Source organism: Polistes dominula, unplaced genomic scaffold, assembly GCF_049000335.1.
Source record: "Polistes dominula isolate Pdom_NZ unplaced genomic scaffold, Pdom_raw_medaka contig_373, whole genome shotgun sequence".
Taxonomy (NCBI): Eukaryota; Metazoa; Arthropoda; class Insecta; order Hymenoptera; family Vespidae; genus Polistes; species Polistes dominula.
In genome coordinates, this window is record NW_028300899.1 from 5,661,594 (window position 1) to 5,679,006 (window position 17,413).

The 17,413-nt window shown below is 24.5% G+C and overlaps 5 protein-coding genes across 7 annotated transcripts; 2 read left to right on the plus strand and 3 right to left on the minus strand.

Annotated features, from left to right (window-relative positions):
- The first annotated feature begins 128 nt into the window (after positions 1 to 128).
- Haspin (haspin) lies at positions 129 to 5,064 on the plus strand. The gene is given in 11 exon segments (XM_089179287.1): positions 129 to 726; positions 791 to 1,073; positions 1,157 to 2,485; positions 2,566 to 3,115; positions 3,261 to 3,630; positions 3,712 to 3,885; positions 3,974 to 4,105; positions 4,107 to 4,239; positions 4,354 to 4,506; positions 4,610 to 4,752; positions 4,842 to 5,064. Coding segments are annotated over 11 exon segments (3,708 nt in total). The 5' UTR covers positions 129 to 508.
- A 287-nt stretch (positions 5,065 to 5,351) lies between these two features.
- Positions 5,352 to 7,020, minus strand: LOC107072202 (leucine-rich repeat-containing protein 34; the record flags this gene model as incomplete). Its single annotated transcript, XM_089179260.1, has 7 exons — positions 5,352 to 5,510; positions 5,576 to 5,741; positions 5,809 to 6,038; positions 6,119 to 6,352; positions 6,434 to 6,568; positions 6,628 to 6,760; positions 6,851 to 7,020. Coding segments are annotated over 7 exons (1,227 nt in total), but the record flags the coding sequence as incomplete, so codon positions are not given.
- A 367-nt stretch (positions 7,021 to 7,387) lies between these two features.
- Cchl (Cytochrome c heme lyase) lies at positions 7,388 to 9,296 on the plus strand. The gene is made up of 4 exons (XM_015334769.2): positions 7,388 to 7,660; positions 8,006 to 8,291; positions 8,381 to 8,736; positions 8,802 to 9,296. Exons 2-4 carry the CDS (start codon positions 8,055 to 8,057, stop codon positions 9,040 to 9,042), a joined length of 834 nt encoding a protein of 277 aa, XP_015190255.1. The 5' UTR covers positions 7,388 to 7,660; positions 8,006 to 8,054; the 3' UTR covers positions 9,043 to 9,296.
- Positions 9,290 to 11,595, minus strand: LOC107073899 (histone-lysine N-methyltransferase SETMAR). Its single transcript, XM_015334784.2, has one exon. The coding sequence runs from the start codon at positions 11,593 to 11,595 to the stop codon at positions 10,825 to 10,827; it is 771 nt and encodes a 256-aa protein (XP_015190270.2). The 3' UTR covers positions 9,290 to 10,824.
- On the minus strand, positions 11,498 to 14,645 carry LOC107073877 (traB domain-containing protein). 3 transcript variants are annotated; one of them, XM_089179293.1, is made up of 8 exons: positions 14,561 to 14,645; positions 13,585 to 13,921; positions 12,921 to 13,126; positions 12,728 to 12,842; positions 12,513 to 12,649; positions 12,019 to 12,428; positions 11,785 to 11,920; positions 11,498 to 11,636 (listed from the first exon to the last, which is right to left on the minus strand). In XM_089179293.1, the coding sequence occupies exons 2-8, from the start codon at positions 13,895 to 13,897 to the stop codon at positions 11,589 to 11,591; spliced, it is 1,365 nt and encodes a 454-aa protein (XP_089035419.1). In that variant the 5' UTR covers positions 13,898 to 13,921; positions 14,561 to 14,645; the 3' UTR covers positions 11,498 to 11,588. The 3 variants fall into 3 exon arrangements, with proteins under 3 accessions (XP_089035419.1, XP_015190197.1, XP_089035420.1); XM_015334711.2 differs by lacking the exon at positions 14,561 to 14,645 and adding an exon at positions 14,379 to 14,554; XM_089179294.1 differs by lacking the exons at positions 13,585 to 13,921; positions 14,561 to 14,645 and adding an exon at positions 13,231 to 13,542.
- Between the last annotated feature and the right edge of the window lie 2,768 nt (positions 14,646 to 17,413).

Consider the following 17,413-nt stretch of genomic DNA (forward strand, 5'->3'; position numbering starts at 1 on the left):
GCTAAGCATTTGTATTGGTGATTTTAGTGAAATGTGATTGGTCAATCGTACTCATGTGCACTCTGCTGTAGGGACCCTATAGGAGGGACGCGCCATACACATTGCTAGGTTGAAAATGTGGGGGGACAGCTTCCGTTGCATCGCGCAGTCATGTTTATTTTTAGTATGTATTAACGGCTGTGGTTAGTTGAATCATTCGCGCGCAATCACGTGACTATACGAGTTCCTGTCCCTCAGCAATGTGTATAGCGTGTCCCTCCTCCAGGATCCCTACTCTGCTGATTTTTGTGCTTCCCTCTGATGTTACTAGCGGGAGGTGGCTGAGACACCACATGTACTTGCTTTAATATAATCTATGATATAAAACATTCAAAAATTTAAATTTGCTTAAAACAAAGAAAAGTGTTATGAATAATGTAGTATATATATATATAATTTATGACTTGTTTATATTTTAACACGATAGTAAAGTAATAATTAATAGAATACTCTTTAAATATAAATTATAATGATACGGAAACCTATACGTACATATCAAAAGAAAAATACTGCAAATTCGTTAAAAAAATTTAATGACTTTGTTAAACTAGATTTAACATCAAAAACTGATAACATTATTAAAAAACAACATGAAATTGATCATTTTAAGGGAAATAAAGATAGTGAAGGCTCATTGGATTATGATCCTTTTGAAACAACATTTGATAGAATTGCTAAGGATGCAGTGTAAGTTATTAAATCATTATTTGTTTTTCACATAAAATTTCACATATACTATTTCTTTATATAGAGTACCAGCAATACCACCTGATTGTATTAACAATGACTCGTGGAGTGGTAGTAGTTCTGATATGAATAGTGAAGAAGAAAATCGTCAATCTTTATTTCATATTTCATTTAGTAATCCTATTTTTGATGTTAGTCCAAATGTGAAACGGAAAAAAAATGTAAAAACGCAATCGTATCAAAAAAAAGTTCAACCCAAGAATAAAAAAACATCCGTTAAAGGAACTTTAAATAATTCACAGCATAGCAAAAATATAAGAAAAGTTAAGAAAACAAATCAGACTAAGGTACTTTTAAACAATTATATCAATTAATATGATTGATGGTCATTTTGCAAAATTGTTGAATGTTTACTTCTATTTCTTTTTAGACTTACAAGACTAAGAAGGTAAAAAATATTCAAAAAACAATTAAGAAAAAACAAAACGAGTCCAACGAAAAAGGAAATTCGTATTTTGTATTTAAAAATTCTAGTCTTCAACTATATAAGTCGGATATTCTTAATACTGATGTTAATAATCAGACTAATAATGAGAACATTGTTAACAATAATGTTGCCTCTTACAACAGTAATCAAAAAGATGATATTGATTTGTGCAATAAACCACTTAGTCCTTTAAGAGAGATTACTGATAATGCAAAAATTAATAATAGTAGAAAGAAAATATATCAATTAAAGTCTACTAAAAAAAAGAAAAATATGAGCCATAAAAATAATGAAAACCTTTCTTTAACGTCATCAGTATCGCATGATATTTCTGATTCAATGAAGAGAAAGTTTAAAATTAAACCTTGTTCTGTAGTACTGCACAAAGATGATGTAAAAAAAAATAATTTTATAATTAATAAACGCAAGTACAAAATAAAGAGATGTTCTGTAAGTTTAATAAAAATATCAATCAATACTTCTATAGATAGCGAATTTAAATCACCTATAAATAATTTCAAAAATCACAGTGAAAATTTAAAAAAGATAAATAAGGATTCTACAATAAATCCAACAAGTAGTACACCTATTAATATACATAATAGAAAAAATGCATATTCTCTTTGCTATTCACCAATTAATATTGAGTCTTTAACAAAAAATATTAATCATAGCGATGAAGATAAAACAGTTTCTATATCTCATATTTCTACATCATTTGATCCATTACAGCCAAACAATTTGCATGTATTAAATCAGACAAATACAAATACTTTCATCAATGTTGAATCAGATACAAAGGATAAGATTTCATATATGGAAGACAAAGAAACATCAACATCAAATGATAATTTTTCAACTAATGATGGTATTAAAATTGATGAACAAGAAAAAGAAATATTAAATTTAGTAAATTCTAAACAAAATTTAAATTTTATCAATAATAGAGAAGCATATGCTACAACATTTATAGATGATAGCATTGATATTGCATTAAGACAAAAGAATGATGAAACACAGCAGGAAAATAAACCATTATTGAATCATATCAATTTTTCCACAGAAACACATAGTAGGTCACTTTCTTTATTTGATGATTATGAAAATAAATTACATACTTCGGAAGATGACAACAGAATGAGTGCTATAACAAAAAAATCATTTATAAATACGAATGTATGTGAAAGTAATGCTAATACTGAATTAAAGTATGAATCTATTACTTTAGATAAGGATAATACCGAAGAAATAATTACATCAGAAGTATTAAAGGTAGAAAAAGAAAGTTAGCTAATTTTTAGTGATGAATATTAGATAGTTTATATTACACAGTTTTTATATTTTAATTTTAGGAAAAAGAGCTACCACCTATAACAATTACAAAGCAACAATTACAACCCATTATGGAATATATTAAGAATGAAGATGAAGATATGGAAGAAATAAGTTCTAACAAATTAATGAATGAAAATCATATATTCACTCAATTGAAAAATTCCGTACAAATTACTAAAAGAAGACAACAACATGAAAGAAAAGAAAAATACAAACTAAATGATATTTATGAAGATGGAATTGATATTAATCGATGTTCACAAAGTAAAATGAAAACATTTAATGAGAAATTAAATGAAGATATTTTGAGTGAAAATACTATAAAAGACTCAGCTAATAATTCTGTAAATATTACTACACATTGTGATGAACGAAATTCATTAATCAACAAAGAAATACCTGCTTTATCACAAAAGTCTATATTTTTAAAACCAGGAAAATCTTGGGCACGTTCTTTATCCATTTTATGTAACTTTCAAAATGGATTAAATTTAAATAGAATATCTATTCAAAAAGGTAAAAGATGGAGACATAGTGTCAAGGATATATTAGATATGCAGAAAAAGGGTAACTTAAGTTTCAAATATTTATATGTATATATATGTATACACGTATACGTATTTTTTCAAGAAAATGTTACTTTAAAGTAAAGTCACAAAAATAAGATATTATTAGCTTAATATAACAATTAAAGTAATGTATTTATTTACAGACTTTTATTCAAAATATTCAGAAGTAGATGAATATTTGGATAAATCTCAATTGACTGATATATGTGATACAAATCAGTCTGGCAATTCACAAAGATTTCCTAAAAGAACTTCTATTCGTGTCGTGCGTGATAGTAGAATTATCAAAAATGCTAGCGATACTTCATTTCTTGAAGTATTTGGAATTGAAACTAACATAAAAAATAGACTTACATTACCGAAAAATAATCGTGACACTGAATACAGTACTCAAACTAATCACGTGGAAAGTAATTTTGTTGAAATTCCTTTATCAAAAACAGCAAAAGATGTTATTTTACAAAAATGTTCTCAACAAAATTATCTACCATTTACAGAAATGTTTTCAACATCGTGAGTAAATTTCAAATTATATTATTCTATTTAAATGAATATTTTATTAATGAATAAAATACTTTTCATTTCTGATAATAGGTATTTGAAATTTTGTCAAAAAATAGGAGAAGGTGTCTACGGAGAAGTATTTCTTCATGAAAAGGATGGACAAAAATCTGTTTTAAAGATTATACCTATAGAAGGTGATCAATTAGTTAATGGTGAATCACAAAAGAAATTTAATGAAATACTCTCAGAAATCGTTATTGCAAAGTATGACTCAAATTCTTACTAATTATTTTCCTGTAAAATTTATTTTAAGTTTATGTTAACAACTTAATATTAATTTCACAATTTTTAGAGAGTTACATAATTTAAGATTCAATAAAAGGCACAGCACAAATGGATTTGTCGAAGTGAAAAATATTAAATGCATTCAAGGAAAGTATCCTGAAGAAATGATAGACTTATGGAAGTATTATGATGAAAAAAAGATCTGAAAATGATTGTCCATCAATATTTGATGAAAAGCAACTTTACATTTGTTTTGAACTTGGTCATGGTGGTGAGAATCTTGAATCTTTCGTATTTGAAACAGCTGAAGAAACACATACATTGTTTATACAGGTATTATCAATAACTTTAAATAAATAAAGAAAAATCTTTATATGGAATATATATAATAGCTAGTACTACTCTTTATAATCTTTATTATTAATTAAATATTATCTTTTTTTATAGACTACATTAGCATTAGCGATTGCTGAAAGATCACTTAAATTTGAACATAGAGACTTACATTGGGGGAATGTGCTAATTTCTCGAACGGATGAACAATACATAAACTATACACTCGATAATAAAGATATTTTAGTTCCAAGTAATGGTATAAAAGTATGTTTTTTTTGTTTATAGAATAAATTTATCATATATTTACAATAATTTCTATATTAAATTATATTGAATATAAAAAACTTATATTTTTATTTTCCTAAAGGTATGTATTATAGATTTTACTCTTTCAAGAATGTCTTATGAAGGGTGTTGCATATTCAATGATTTAGCATCAGATCCTGCTTTATTTACCGCTCAAGGTGAATATCAATTTGATATTTATCGTCTTATGAGAGATAAAGTATTGTAAGTACATATATAAATTAACATCTTATGTAATAATATAAAAATAATAAAAATAATGTTAAAATTAATGTTAATGTTATTTGTTCCAGTAATAATTGGCAAGAATTTGAGCCATATACAAATGTTTTATGGTTACATTACGTCTTAGATAAAATGATAACAATGGTAAGATATAAAAAGAAAAATCTAAAAAAGCACAAAAATTCTATAATTCAACTTAAGAATCTAAAAGAAATAATATTATCCTATTCAAGTGCTTTTGATCTTGTAAAAAATTGTACAAAAATATCAAATTTTTTAATGAAACGATAATGCCTTCAAAAACTTAGTAGTTCTCGTATGGTTGCAAAAGTTAAGCAACAATTGGTACAGTTAATACTTGGATAATTGATATAACAAAATGATAAAAAGTGTGGAAAAGTGTGGTTTAAAATAGCACATTAGCAACATTAATGTAAAATATACCAATTATGTCTATTGTAAAAAATTTTTTTAACGGTAGTATATATAAATGCATCAATACATATTTTATAAAAAAAAAAAGTTAGTAATACATTTTTTATTCAATAACCTTTTTTCTATTTTTTTCATTGAATTTACTACATACAGGGTTTAAAGAGTTCTATTATTTCATATAAATGTTCTTTAGAACAGTCTATTGGATACTGAGCACAATACCAGTTATCATCTACTTTAAATGGCTTGACATCCAAATTTATCTGATATAAAACTTTTGATAATAATATTCTCTCTAAAGTCTGCGAATTCAAGATAAATGTATAATAAAATAATCAAATAAGAGGAGAAAGATTATGTTATGTACCTTAGCAGTCATATGACCAAGAACATTTCCAAATATTCGCAAGCTTTTTATGAGAGAAATATTTTGTAAAGTGTTAAGAATATTTACCATACCGTCATCAGTAATTTTATTAAATGAAATATCTAAATATTTTAGCTTAGAAAATGGTATAGCATGACTTATTATCCTTAAACAAAGAAATAATGTAATAAATAATAAGATTAAAATTTAAACGTAGCAAATCATCTTATTACCTTGCACCATGATCAGTTATAATGTTTTTACTCAAAATAAGTCCATGTAAAGCAGAAGTTTTTATAAGCCAATTAGCAAGATGATGTACTCCATGATCTCCTATATTGTTACAACCAAGATCAAGGAAAAGTAATGTATGATTATACTGTGCATTAAGCATGATACATTCAATGTCATGGCAATAAAAACTACATTTTTGTAAATGCAATGCAAATAAACAAGTATTATTCTGTACAAACAAAATGTAACCATAGTAAAGTAAGAAAAATGTATAAAAAGAAATAAATGTTATAAAATATACAAAGTTACTCTTAACATATGTCCAATTAAAGTTGCAAATTGTTCCGCATTAAAATAATACATACATCCTGGATTTGGACGACTGATATTTAAAATTTTTAAAGTTTCATTATGTAAAGGCTGATCCAATCTCATAACTGTTGTAAAATATATTAAACTTGAAATAGTTTGATCAACTTCTGCTACGTCCAAATATTCTAAATATGGATTTTTCAGTAACAGTAATGCTATTTGTTTGGAAGACTGCAACAATTATTGTTATCTTATATTTAAGATTCATTTAATATAATTATAAAGAAATAGAGGAACAATAATAAAAATTACTTCAACACCAAACTTATTTCCGTTTAATTGAAGACTTTTAATGTGTAAATTTTCTCCTATTTCACACATATAATTAATTCCTGCTTCCATTATATTATTATTTTGAATATTCAACTTGTATATATTTTTATATAGCTAAAATAATATTCTTATAATATTAAAAATTATTAAACTACAATTTTATTCTATCTTACAAGAAAGTAAGTAATCAACATTTTGAAGCCGACACAGGTGATTTGATTGTACGCTAAGTTAAGGGAAACAATGTCTTGATTTTGTTTGAGAAATATCAACAAAATCTTTATATCCGAATCTTCTAGTTGTTTACTAGCATTCAAAAAATATCAAATTTATAAATGATCAAACACTATCTCTTTAAGAAATATTAATGAATACTCTTCTTAAAAATATATTTACCCTATTTTAGTAATCAAATCTTTTCCTTTTAATACTAAATTTCTTGTGTTATTTGTATATTTTTTACAAAAACATGTAAAATATGGTTCGTCATTTATAAAGTTTTGCTTTATTTTAGACTGAAAAATGATAAAAATTGTTAATCTAAGAAAACATTTAATTGCAAATATATGTTAATTGTAAAATAAGTAAGAAATTAATACAATAATATTACCATGTTGTTAATTTATAAAACCATTAAAAAAATTATGTAATATTATAGAATAAATAGAAACTCTGAAGTGTTAAATATATAATAAATGTTATAATAAGTGTTTAGTATATAATAAATATGAAATTAGTTGACAAAAACGAATTACCAACAAAAATATCGATTTAAATTACGCGGGTGTTTTACTTCCTCTTTGACTCGTATATTAATTTACGTAAATATTTTATTTTTTTTACACATATTATAATTTATTTAAAATTTAATTATAAAAATTATAACAATTTTAAAATAATAATATTATTCAGTAAATTAATAGGATGAATAAAAGCTTTCTAAAATTTGGTAATATCTGTGGTTATATAATTATATAAATAAAACTGTTTGATAATAGCTATTCATTAGATTTGACATGAATGTGTTTGACCATTAATAAACTATTAAATATAAAATTTGAAAATGTCAAATGTTTTTGTTAATTACATGACAATTATTTGTCATTCATTTATTGACCATCGTTATTCAGTATAACGAATGCAGCGCTTGAGATATTTTAAGTTATCTGCTGAATACGAAGTTAATAATACAATATAATTTTACAGGTAAATACGAATTACAAATTTAAATTTATAAATTTCAAAATATATAGAATTATAAAATATTTAATTTATATATATCTAATATATTGATTTAAAATATGATTTTTTACTGTAAATTTTTAACCTAAAACGAATATTATATCGTTTAGGGTTAGAATTGCATAATTTACATGACATTTTACATTTACATTTAATTTAATTGAAATTACTATAAAAACTAAATACCTTTTTTTCGTATTAATCTTCATATATAAAAGTATTTTATATTATTAGAATCATATATACTACATATAAATATAACTTTTATTTCTTAATTCTAATGTAACTTATATTTTTTACTAATTATAGCTATATATATTGACATTGTATATATGAAGGTAAAAATATAACTGAAATAATGGGCAATACATTGAATACTGCATCTGTATCAGCGGCTGATGTAATTATGCCAATACAGCATAGTAATAATGAACAGTTGACTAAGTCTATAATAAATGAATCAGAAAAACTTCAAAATGTACCTCCAGTGGAATGTCCCATGCATACAAAAGTAAATCAACAGCCACCCAAAACATCTAAGTCGGAATGTCCAATAGATCATACGAATGAGAATGAAATAAATCCTCTTAACATGGTACGTTTAACACCTGGTATATAATAAAATTGAATATAAGTAACAATTGAAAGAAATTAAATTATTAATAACAAAAATTAATATTACAGATGCCAGCTGAAAATCAAAATCCAGCACCAGATCAACCATTTCCTTTGCCAACTGATCGACAAATTTCATCTATACCAAAAGCAACTGGAAATAATGAATTTTGGGTTTATCCATCACAACAAATGTTTTGGAATGCTATGTTAAGAAAAGGATGGCGTTGGAAAAATGATGACATAAATCCTAAAGATATGGACGATATTATTAAAATTCATAATGCTAATAATGAGCAAGCATGGCAAGAAGTTCTTAAATGGGAAGCGCTTCATGCACGAGAATGCAATTGTCCCAAGTTACGCAGTTTTGGTGGAAAAGCTAAACATTATTCACCACGTGCACGCATTCGATATTGGCTAGGGTATGAATATTATTTATTTTAATTAATAAAAATCATTTTTACTTAACACAGACATACTTTTTCAGATATGAATTGCCATTTGATCGTCATGATTGGATCGTTGATAGATGTGGTAAAGATGTACGTTATGTTATTGACTATTATGATGGTGGAGCAGTGGATGAAAAATATAAATTTGCTCTTCTTGATGTAAGACCCGCCATGGACTCTTGGCAAAATATTTGGGACCGTATGAAAGTTACTTGGTGGAGATGGAGATTTAGTAATGAGGCACAAGAACAGCCATCTCCAATTCAAATACATTAAAATGCCATTGAAAATTAGATAGATGTTTTAAATGAATTATATTATAGAAGTTAAAAAAAGATTGTAATGCATTTCCCAATTTCAACAATTGTTAAACAAAAAATCAGCTAAACCATAGAAAGTTTACTTTTATTTTGTTGATTGTATGAAAATTCCTAAACAAAAGCTATGCTTTTAGATAACACTTCAAACATAATGCGTGATGAATATGTATGGCGTTCATATTATTATAATATAGTGGAATTAGTAATGTTTTTAATTTTATATTTATTTATTGATACCATAAAAAATTAATGAATGTAAGATATAATTTACAGATCCTTTTCATTATATTTAAAAAGTTATCAGATATATACTGCCATTAATTACACATTAACTTACCAACAAGTAGCACTTATAAAATGCATGTGCATGCATATACTATGCTAACAATATAGAAAAAATGAAAAGACGTCTATTAAACTATCGAATGTAAAACAATATTATAAGTTAGGAACGTATATGCAAAATCAAATGTTCAATCTTAAAGATTTTGAATATATAATCTAGAATATATAATCTGTTTTGTAATTATATATTAAATTTTAATTAATATTAATTAAAATCAATAGAAGTATTGATATAATAAAAAAATAATTAATTTACTATTAATTTTAATTAATATAACTATGTGGAACAGTATTTAATAATTAATGGCAATTTTATTTCATAAATAATCATATCATTTTATAAAGAAATTATATTTTACAACATTACCAAACCAAAAATTAACTGTGATGTCAATTGAATTATATTGCATTACTAAAAAATTGTTCTCGTTACTATTAAAAATATATTTTGATAATAACTACTTATACAAATTATCTTATATAGTTACTTAAATATAAAACTTCACATAACAATGAATTCTGGAAAAAAATTTATCTCTGATATGAGCCATTCATTTGTCAATCGATTAATTTTACAAAACAAAAAATAAAAATTGATAAAATAATATGCATTGTTGTATCATTTACTATTTACATCTATACAAATTTTTTTTGTATAGTTTTAAGCCTAATTATTAAGGACATTTATTTTAAATATAAAAATTTAGAACCAATCACATTCACAAGAACTTTATTATGAAAATTTAAAATTATTTTAAAAGTAGTATTATATAATCGCTGTGACGTGTAAACAGCTCATATGATATTTATGTATATATATTTTAACAAATTGTAACACAAAAAATTTAATTTTAAATTAGTTATAAATTATTAAATAATTTTTAATAATTAACATAATATAAAATTGTAATTATAAAATAATTATATTGAAATATTTTTAATAAGCTTCCGTTTAAATAAGAAATATTTTAAACTGCATATAAAAAAGGGTCTTTACAATTTTTACTTAGAAACATGAAACCTTGTAATCAAAATTTTAATAGTTTCATAAAATTAGTTAACAAATTTTATGTATTCGTTTGATTATGATTAATCTACAAAGTATCATTAAATCTGTGACAATTACTTTTAATGATATTTGTAATATTTTATTAGGTGTTGCAATTAATTCGGTACCTTGACATTCATTTCTTTATGATACCTTTAGGTATCATAATAAGAGATAGAATTAATATCATTAATTCTATTATAAATATATCATATATATATATATATATATATATATATATATATATATATATATATTCACAGTCAGAGACTATTTTAAAAAATAATAGTAAAAAGACACCAAATTAACTGTTATACCTAATATTTTAAAAGTGTTTTGCATATTTTAAATAGAATTATGTGGTAAATAACCCAAACAATTGCTGAAACCACAAAAGCAAGGTGTATCACTTAAATCATTAATAGAATTTGTCACTCCACTGGCATAGTTAAAAGTAATTTCTTCTCCACTTTGTATATCTCTACATGCAAATAAGCATAATCGTGGCGTAACACTTTCAACTCTGACAGGTACAAGATTAGCATTTGGCTGGCAGCTATGATTACTATATCTTCCAATATTGCCAAAATATTTTGGATCTACACATGTTACAATTACTTGTTCTCCTATATGTTCAGAAACTACAAGAACATAATTCATACTATTGTCATTTTTATTAGCTTCGACCCTGCGCCTTGCTTCATCTATGCCTATTATTTCACCAGCATATTCGCAAATGAATTGCCCTTTTCTTATGAATTTCGTTGTTATAAGACCTAAACCTTTTTTATCAACATTAATTACTTGAAGAGTATTTAATGGACCACGCTGTACCAATCTGTTACCACAATTCTGACTGCATGTACAATAAGGATTACATTCTAGAATTGGTACTGATAATTTTTCTTCAATAATACAATCATTTATATAATTAGCAGAACCACGAGTGCAAGTACACTCTGAGCATTCTAATGTACATGAACAACCTGACGTAAATACAGATTCAAAATCATCCACATTTATACCTGGACCAGGTATGTTATTAGTAACATACATGACACCAGATATGTCATGAGTATAATTATCTATACAAAAATCAAGGTCCATGCTTACCATATATTAATATCAATATAAAATCCAAAGAAAGACGATAAATTCTTCGAGAGTGATAAAAAAAATAGAGAGAGAAAAAGAAAGATAGAAAAGCAGCATAAAATAGAAAAGAAAATTATTTTTCAATAAAAATCTTTTTTTACAGTATAGAAATATAGAAACAATATTATTAGTTTACTATTCTACACTAACCTTTATAAGTCCCTGAACCGATGACTTGATAGAAGCAAATGGTATAATTTTATATCCTACATAAATGATAGCACCTACTAAAGATGCTTTGAATGTAAATTTTAACACTTTACTTGATAACGATAATGGTGGTATACTGAAAAATAAGAGATTTAATATAAATTAAACTTATAGTTTTATATTACATCTATAAAATAAAGTTAAAATTTTCAATTATTATATAATCATGTATACCTCATAAGAGGTGGTATATCAGAAGGTTGAACTTTACACCAATTTTCAACGATGCCTGGTATATGGCCCATGCCAACAACACCTACAACTCTTGCTGGCCCAATACCCTTGGGAATGTATTGAGGCATGCAAGCTAATTGAAGAGAATATGTTAAATAGATATCCCGTTCTTTAACAAATACCTCTCCTATTACTGGAAACTCTCCACTCATTTTAGCAACCATTTCATCCAAATAAGCTTTTTGTTTACAAAGTTCTACATCTTCTTTAGTAATTGGATCCTTCATCTTTATTAAATGCCATGCTAATTTTATTGTTTGCCACCAAGATAAAAATCTGACTGCACGATGAATAGTTATATTGATTGGACGATCTCCCATGTGAAACATACAATATGGAACTTTTTTTGCCTAAAGTCAGTATTGTATTTATTTAATATCTAAGAGCTTCAAGATTTGATCTATATAATAATATATAAGTATTTAACAACATACCTCTTCAAAAGCTCTGCGAAACTCACCACCAGGTGCCATTCCAAGTTCTTTAGTGATATGAGCAACCATCTTTAGTAGGAGGATATTTAGTAATCCGTTATATAAACCGTACTCTTTAAGAGTACCCCGAATACTTCCTATAAATATATTTAAATAATTAATCATTTATAAAATTCTAGTAAGTCCCATTATGTAATAGTTTAAAAAAGACTTACTAAAACTCAGATATTTAGTATAACGATACATAACTTGTTCATCGAGCTGTAACATACCAATTCTGGATCTACACAGTTCAACAACAACTATATGAGGCTGTACAGCTTGTATTATCTGCAATTATAAATAAAATATTATATACTTATTTCTATAAAATAAAATGAAATAAAATAAAATATATAGTTTCTGTACCTTTGATACATCATTTTGACTTTCGATACTAAAATGCGCTGTTCCTATTAAATATAGTTTTCCACCGTTTGGTGTTCTAAGTAATGTTACAGTGTCTGGTAAATGATTATCAATATCTTCATCATACTCTTTTACGGATGGATTAACAGATCCTCTTTGATTGTCGCTATTTTCAATAGCTGGATCTATATTGGACGTATTACATTCTGAAATAGTTTGACATTGAATGTAGAAGATATTAAAACTATAATCGTTATATATTTTGAAAATATTCCAAAGATTAATCTCCATTATACACTAACAAGATTACCTTGATATTTTTTTATTTTTCGTTTATTTCTATTATATGATGGCATCTTGAATTCACTAATTTACAATTATATTAATGATTACGGTTCCATCTATCAACTAAAGTAGTAATAGTTTGAATGTGAAATGATTAATTGAATTAAAGAAGCCTTGTTCTTTTGAAACCTTAAAATACTACTTATCTCAAATAACCGTTTAAAGAATTTGCCAACATAACCATTAAATATATTTTACTATATTTAATGTATACAAATAATAGAATAAAATTTGAAAAAAATCGAAGATATTGTTATTATTTTATAATGTTAGTCATGCAATGTTACAATATAGTTTTAATTAAAATAATTATACTAACCATTTGAATCACTATTAATAACTACATCACTATCTGAACATTCAATATTTGTTCTATTATTGTTATGAATAGAATTAATATTCAGTGGTTCAACACTAGTGTTTGTCATCGTAGATTCCTGGTTTGTTATATCATCTTTTTCTGATTCAATTAAAAGTAACTCCTTGGTAAGATTCTTAACACTAGGCATAGGCTGAACTCCAATTTCTTCTTTTTTATTTATATCAACATGTTTATCTTCTACTGATGATACTAAATCTTTTTGTTCATCTTTTACCAGAGTTTCAACAAACTTACCAATTTCTGATGTCATCCTGTACTGGTAATTGAAGTTAATCTAATTAAAAAATAATTTTAATTGTTAAATCTTATTATTGACATAATAAATTTTCATTAAAATAAATTTTCTTTTATATATACATAAAAAGGATAAAGGAGAATATAATTGTACAAAATATTTGTGTCATTAAATCAATAAATACATATTATTATATATTATATAAAATGATCAAAATATATGTGTATAATTTATTAAATTGTTTATTAATACACAAATATTTTATACTGTAAAATATTTAATAAGCTTTAAATGTATACGTAATATGACACGATATTTCGTTATGTCAAATGTTGTCAATTTTTCTTCATTAAACAATGCAAAAACACGAAGCTAATTAAAACGTTTAAAAAGTTATAAAAATAATATTCTAAAATAATCTTTGGAAAGCTATTGTTAAAGTTATAGCATTAAATGTCTATGTAAATATTGCAATACTGTTATAAAATATGTTAACCTAAAAATCTTCTGTGACATCTGTTTAATTATTTTTCGTAAATGAAAGAACGTATTCATTATTTTATAACTACAGAATGTATAATTAAACGTTCTCGTATAAATATATGTATTTAATAATACTAAATCGTAAATAATTAATTTGTTCTATTGTCTGAGACAAATTTGACTAAAGTTAAATACCTGTTCAATGTACACTACATATGTATATGAGGACAATACATAACCTTAATCTTTCAATAAAAATAAAGAAACCAATGCATCGAAAATTTGCTATATCTATATACCTATATAAGTGCAAATCACTTTTGTTAAATAAAGTAATTACAAGAAATGATGTTTAAACAAATAAATTACATCCAATTAAAGGGAAAAATGAAGTATAAGATATATGTTAAATTGATATAATGCAATGAATTAAATTTTAAACAAATAGGAGTAAATATGAAATTATAGCGACAGGGATTAGATTCTTTAACAGGATTTAATTTATATATAAGTTTTAAACATATATGTATTTATTATTTAATTTTTGTGATCCACACATTCACACAATTCTTAGAGTTCTTTATATCTCACACATAATAAGTTGTCATTTCAAGCAACATTCAGTAAAAATAATCTTATTTAAGCAGTAATGAATGATTCTTGTTTTGTGCAACTTTGAAGGTATCAAAATATTTTCTATATGTCATAAGAGAAAAACAGTTTCCTTGTTTTTCTTGTTTTCAGTTTTTATTCCGTAATTTTCTTTCTTTTCAATGCCCTCATTTAACAACACAGCAAATTCCTTCACGTTTTTAAATTGGAAAAGTTTTTAAGGCCATTTTACTTATTTCGCAACGAAGGAAACAGTATTGATTTTGATCATGTATTAGCTTAATCGCAAAAAGGCTATGTTTAATAATATCTTTTAACTTGAAACATAAAAATTGCAAAATTATTTCAATATTGAAACAGCCTAAGAGAGATATATGACAGTGCATAAGATGTTAGTATTTCTATTTCATACTTCGATATATTTTTAACAGAATATTGTGAAATGAAATAGTATATTGATATATATATATATATATTCTTTTTTCCATTTTGAATAATAGATTATATTTATTGATGCACTTTTTTATATCTCCATAGACATGTTACATCTTTCATGTTTATAATAATGGAAATAGAAATTTTTGATAAAGCAGTTCTCACAATAGTTACACGTAAGTATCTATGGTATAAGTATCTATAAGTTTTATATTTATAAGCTCATAATTATAGAAATATTTGTTCTTTCCACTTGCATAAATATTTTATGCACAATCTATCATCGATGTACTGCATGTAATACTCAATCCCTGTTTCATAGCTTATGTCTAGGAAGTTTGACTAGTTATGTATTGATTCTATACAATAAATAGATATACCTTATTTTTATTCATACTACTATCCAAATACTGCAATATAATATTAAAATCCATATTTAGTACCTTTTAGTTATTAACATAAGTATAATAAATTAGAACTTGGAAGATATATTTGTATGAAAAGTCTGTAATTATTTATAATATTAGTTCATTATAATAATATAATTTTCTGCTTTCATTGAAACAATTATTTTTCTCATGATTATTAGAAAAAAAGCTTAATCATTTTTTCTCTAATTTCAATTTATGATAAAAGATTATCATGCAATTTAAAGAAACTTCAAAGAAAAATGCCTTTATGTTTTTGTATTAATCGGTTTGATAAATTGTAGAATTATTTATATAATTATATGATATGGTAAAAAAATGCTTAAATATGTTTCTTCTTTTATAAAATAAAGGCACCATGTTCAGCCAAACATCTAGTTTGTTTTTAAAAGTATGTATCTTTACGTGTTAACAGTGCTTGAAAGTTAATCAAAATAAAGTTTGTTTTCTCTCATATTAAATGAAATTTTCTAAGTATCATTCATTGCATGATAAGCCACGCATAAACCCATATTATTTGATTATAGGTGAAAAAAGTCGCTTTACATATAAAATAGTAACTACCAATACTTATAAGAAAATGTTCATAAAACTTGGCAAGTATTAACACCATTATTTTATACATAATATTATACAGGATACATTATAATGCACTTAGTGTGTATAGTAATGTTCTTCATGAATGTTGCAGTAAGAGAATATTTTTTTTAAATTTCAGCCCTTTTTAAATTCGTGTAGTAAAAAACAAACAAAGAAAATAAAAAGACAAAATAATTGAAAATAAATATCCAGGAAACTCAATTTAATTATTTATCTCTTTTCTCTAAAGAATAATCAAGAAAAAAGGTAATTTACATAAATTAATTTTTGAAAATACGTAACTGAAATGTTTTCATTAAGTAATTAAATAAAAGTAATAAAAATTTCATAAGAATTGTTAATTAAATTAATAGAAATATTATTGTCTATCTCATCCAGCTATATATGTATTAAATAATACTAAAGATGGATGGATGTAAAGTTTTGTCATTAGTATGTCGTACAATATGTTGCAGACAATAATTTTCACTGGATTTTGAAAAAATTTCTATGAACTTTGTGCGAGACCAAATAAGAAAATAACGTAATAAAAAGGAATGCAATAAAACAAATCATTAAAATAATAATCTTTTAACTTTTTGTTATAACATTAAATAGTACCAATTATACCTATGTATATATACATAATATATAATGATTTTTTTATATAATTTTCGATGCTCATGAAATAATTTTAAACAAAAATGCATATACAAAAGTTCATTATATTTTAAAATAATGTTTCTGATTAACGAAGATATATTAAGTTTTGAAATTTTTCGAAATAATTAACATAGGATTGAAAAATTATATAATTTCTTATTATAACCATAATTGAAATAGAATAAAATTTATTTAAAGAAAAAAGAAAAAACAAAATTAAAAGAAAAGTCATTAATGCAAAGTTGTATAAAAACAAAGACCCATTGGTTTAACAAAAAAATTACATTAAAAATTTTCAAGCACTTTACGAATAATAATGTTCATTACTTAA

Bases quoted from the DNA above. Each gene is read 5' to 3' on its own strand.
- Cchl (XM_015334769.2), top strand. From the start codon at position 8,055: ATGGGCAATACATTGAATACTGCATCTGTATCAGCGGCTGATGTAATT. The intron at 8,292-8,380 runs GTACGTTTAACA...TTAATATTACAG, and splicing joins AAATAAATCCTCTTAACATG to ATGCCAGCTGAAAATCAAAA. The intron at 8,737-8,801 runs GTATGAATATTA...ATACTTTTTCAG, and splicing joins CGCATTCGATATTGGCTAGG to ATATGAATTGCCATTTGATC.
- LOC107073877 (XM_089179293.1), bottom strand. From the start codon at position 13,897: ATGACATCAGAAATTGGTAAGTTTGTTGAAACTCTGGTAAAAGATGAA. The intron at 12,650-12,727 runs GTAAGTCTTTTT...ATATATTTATAG, and splicing joins TACTAAATATCTGAGTTTTA to GAAGTATTCGGGGTACTCTT. The intron at 12,429-12,512 runs GTATGTTGTTAA...TACTGACTTTAG, and splicing joins TTCGCAGAGCTTTTGAAGAG to GCAAAAAAAGTTCCATATTG.
- LOC107073899 (XM_015334784.2), bottom strand. From the start codon at position 11,595: ATGGTAAGCATGGACCTTGATTTTTGTATAGATAATTATACTCATGAC.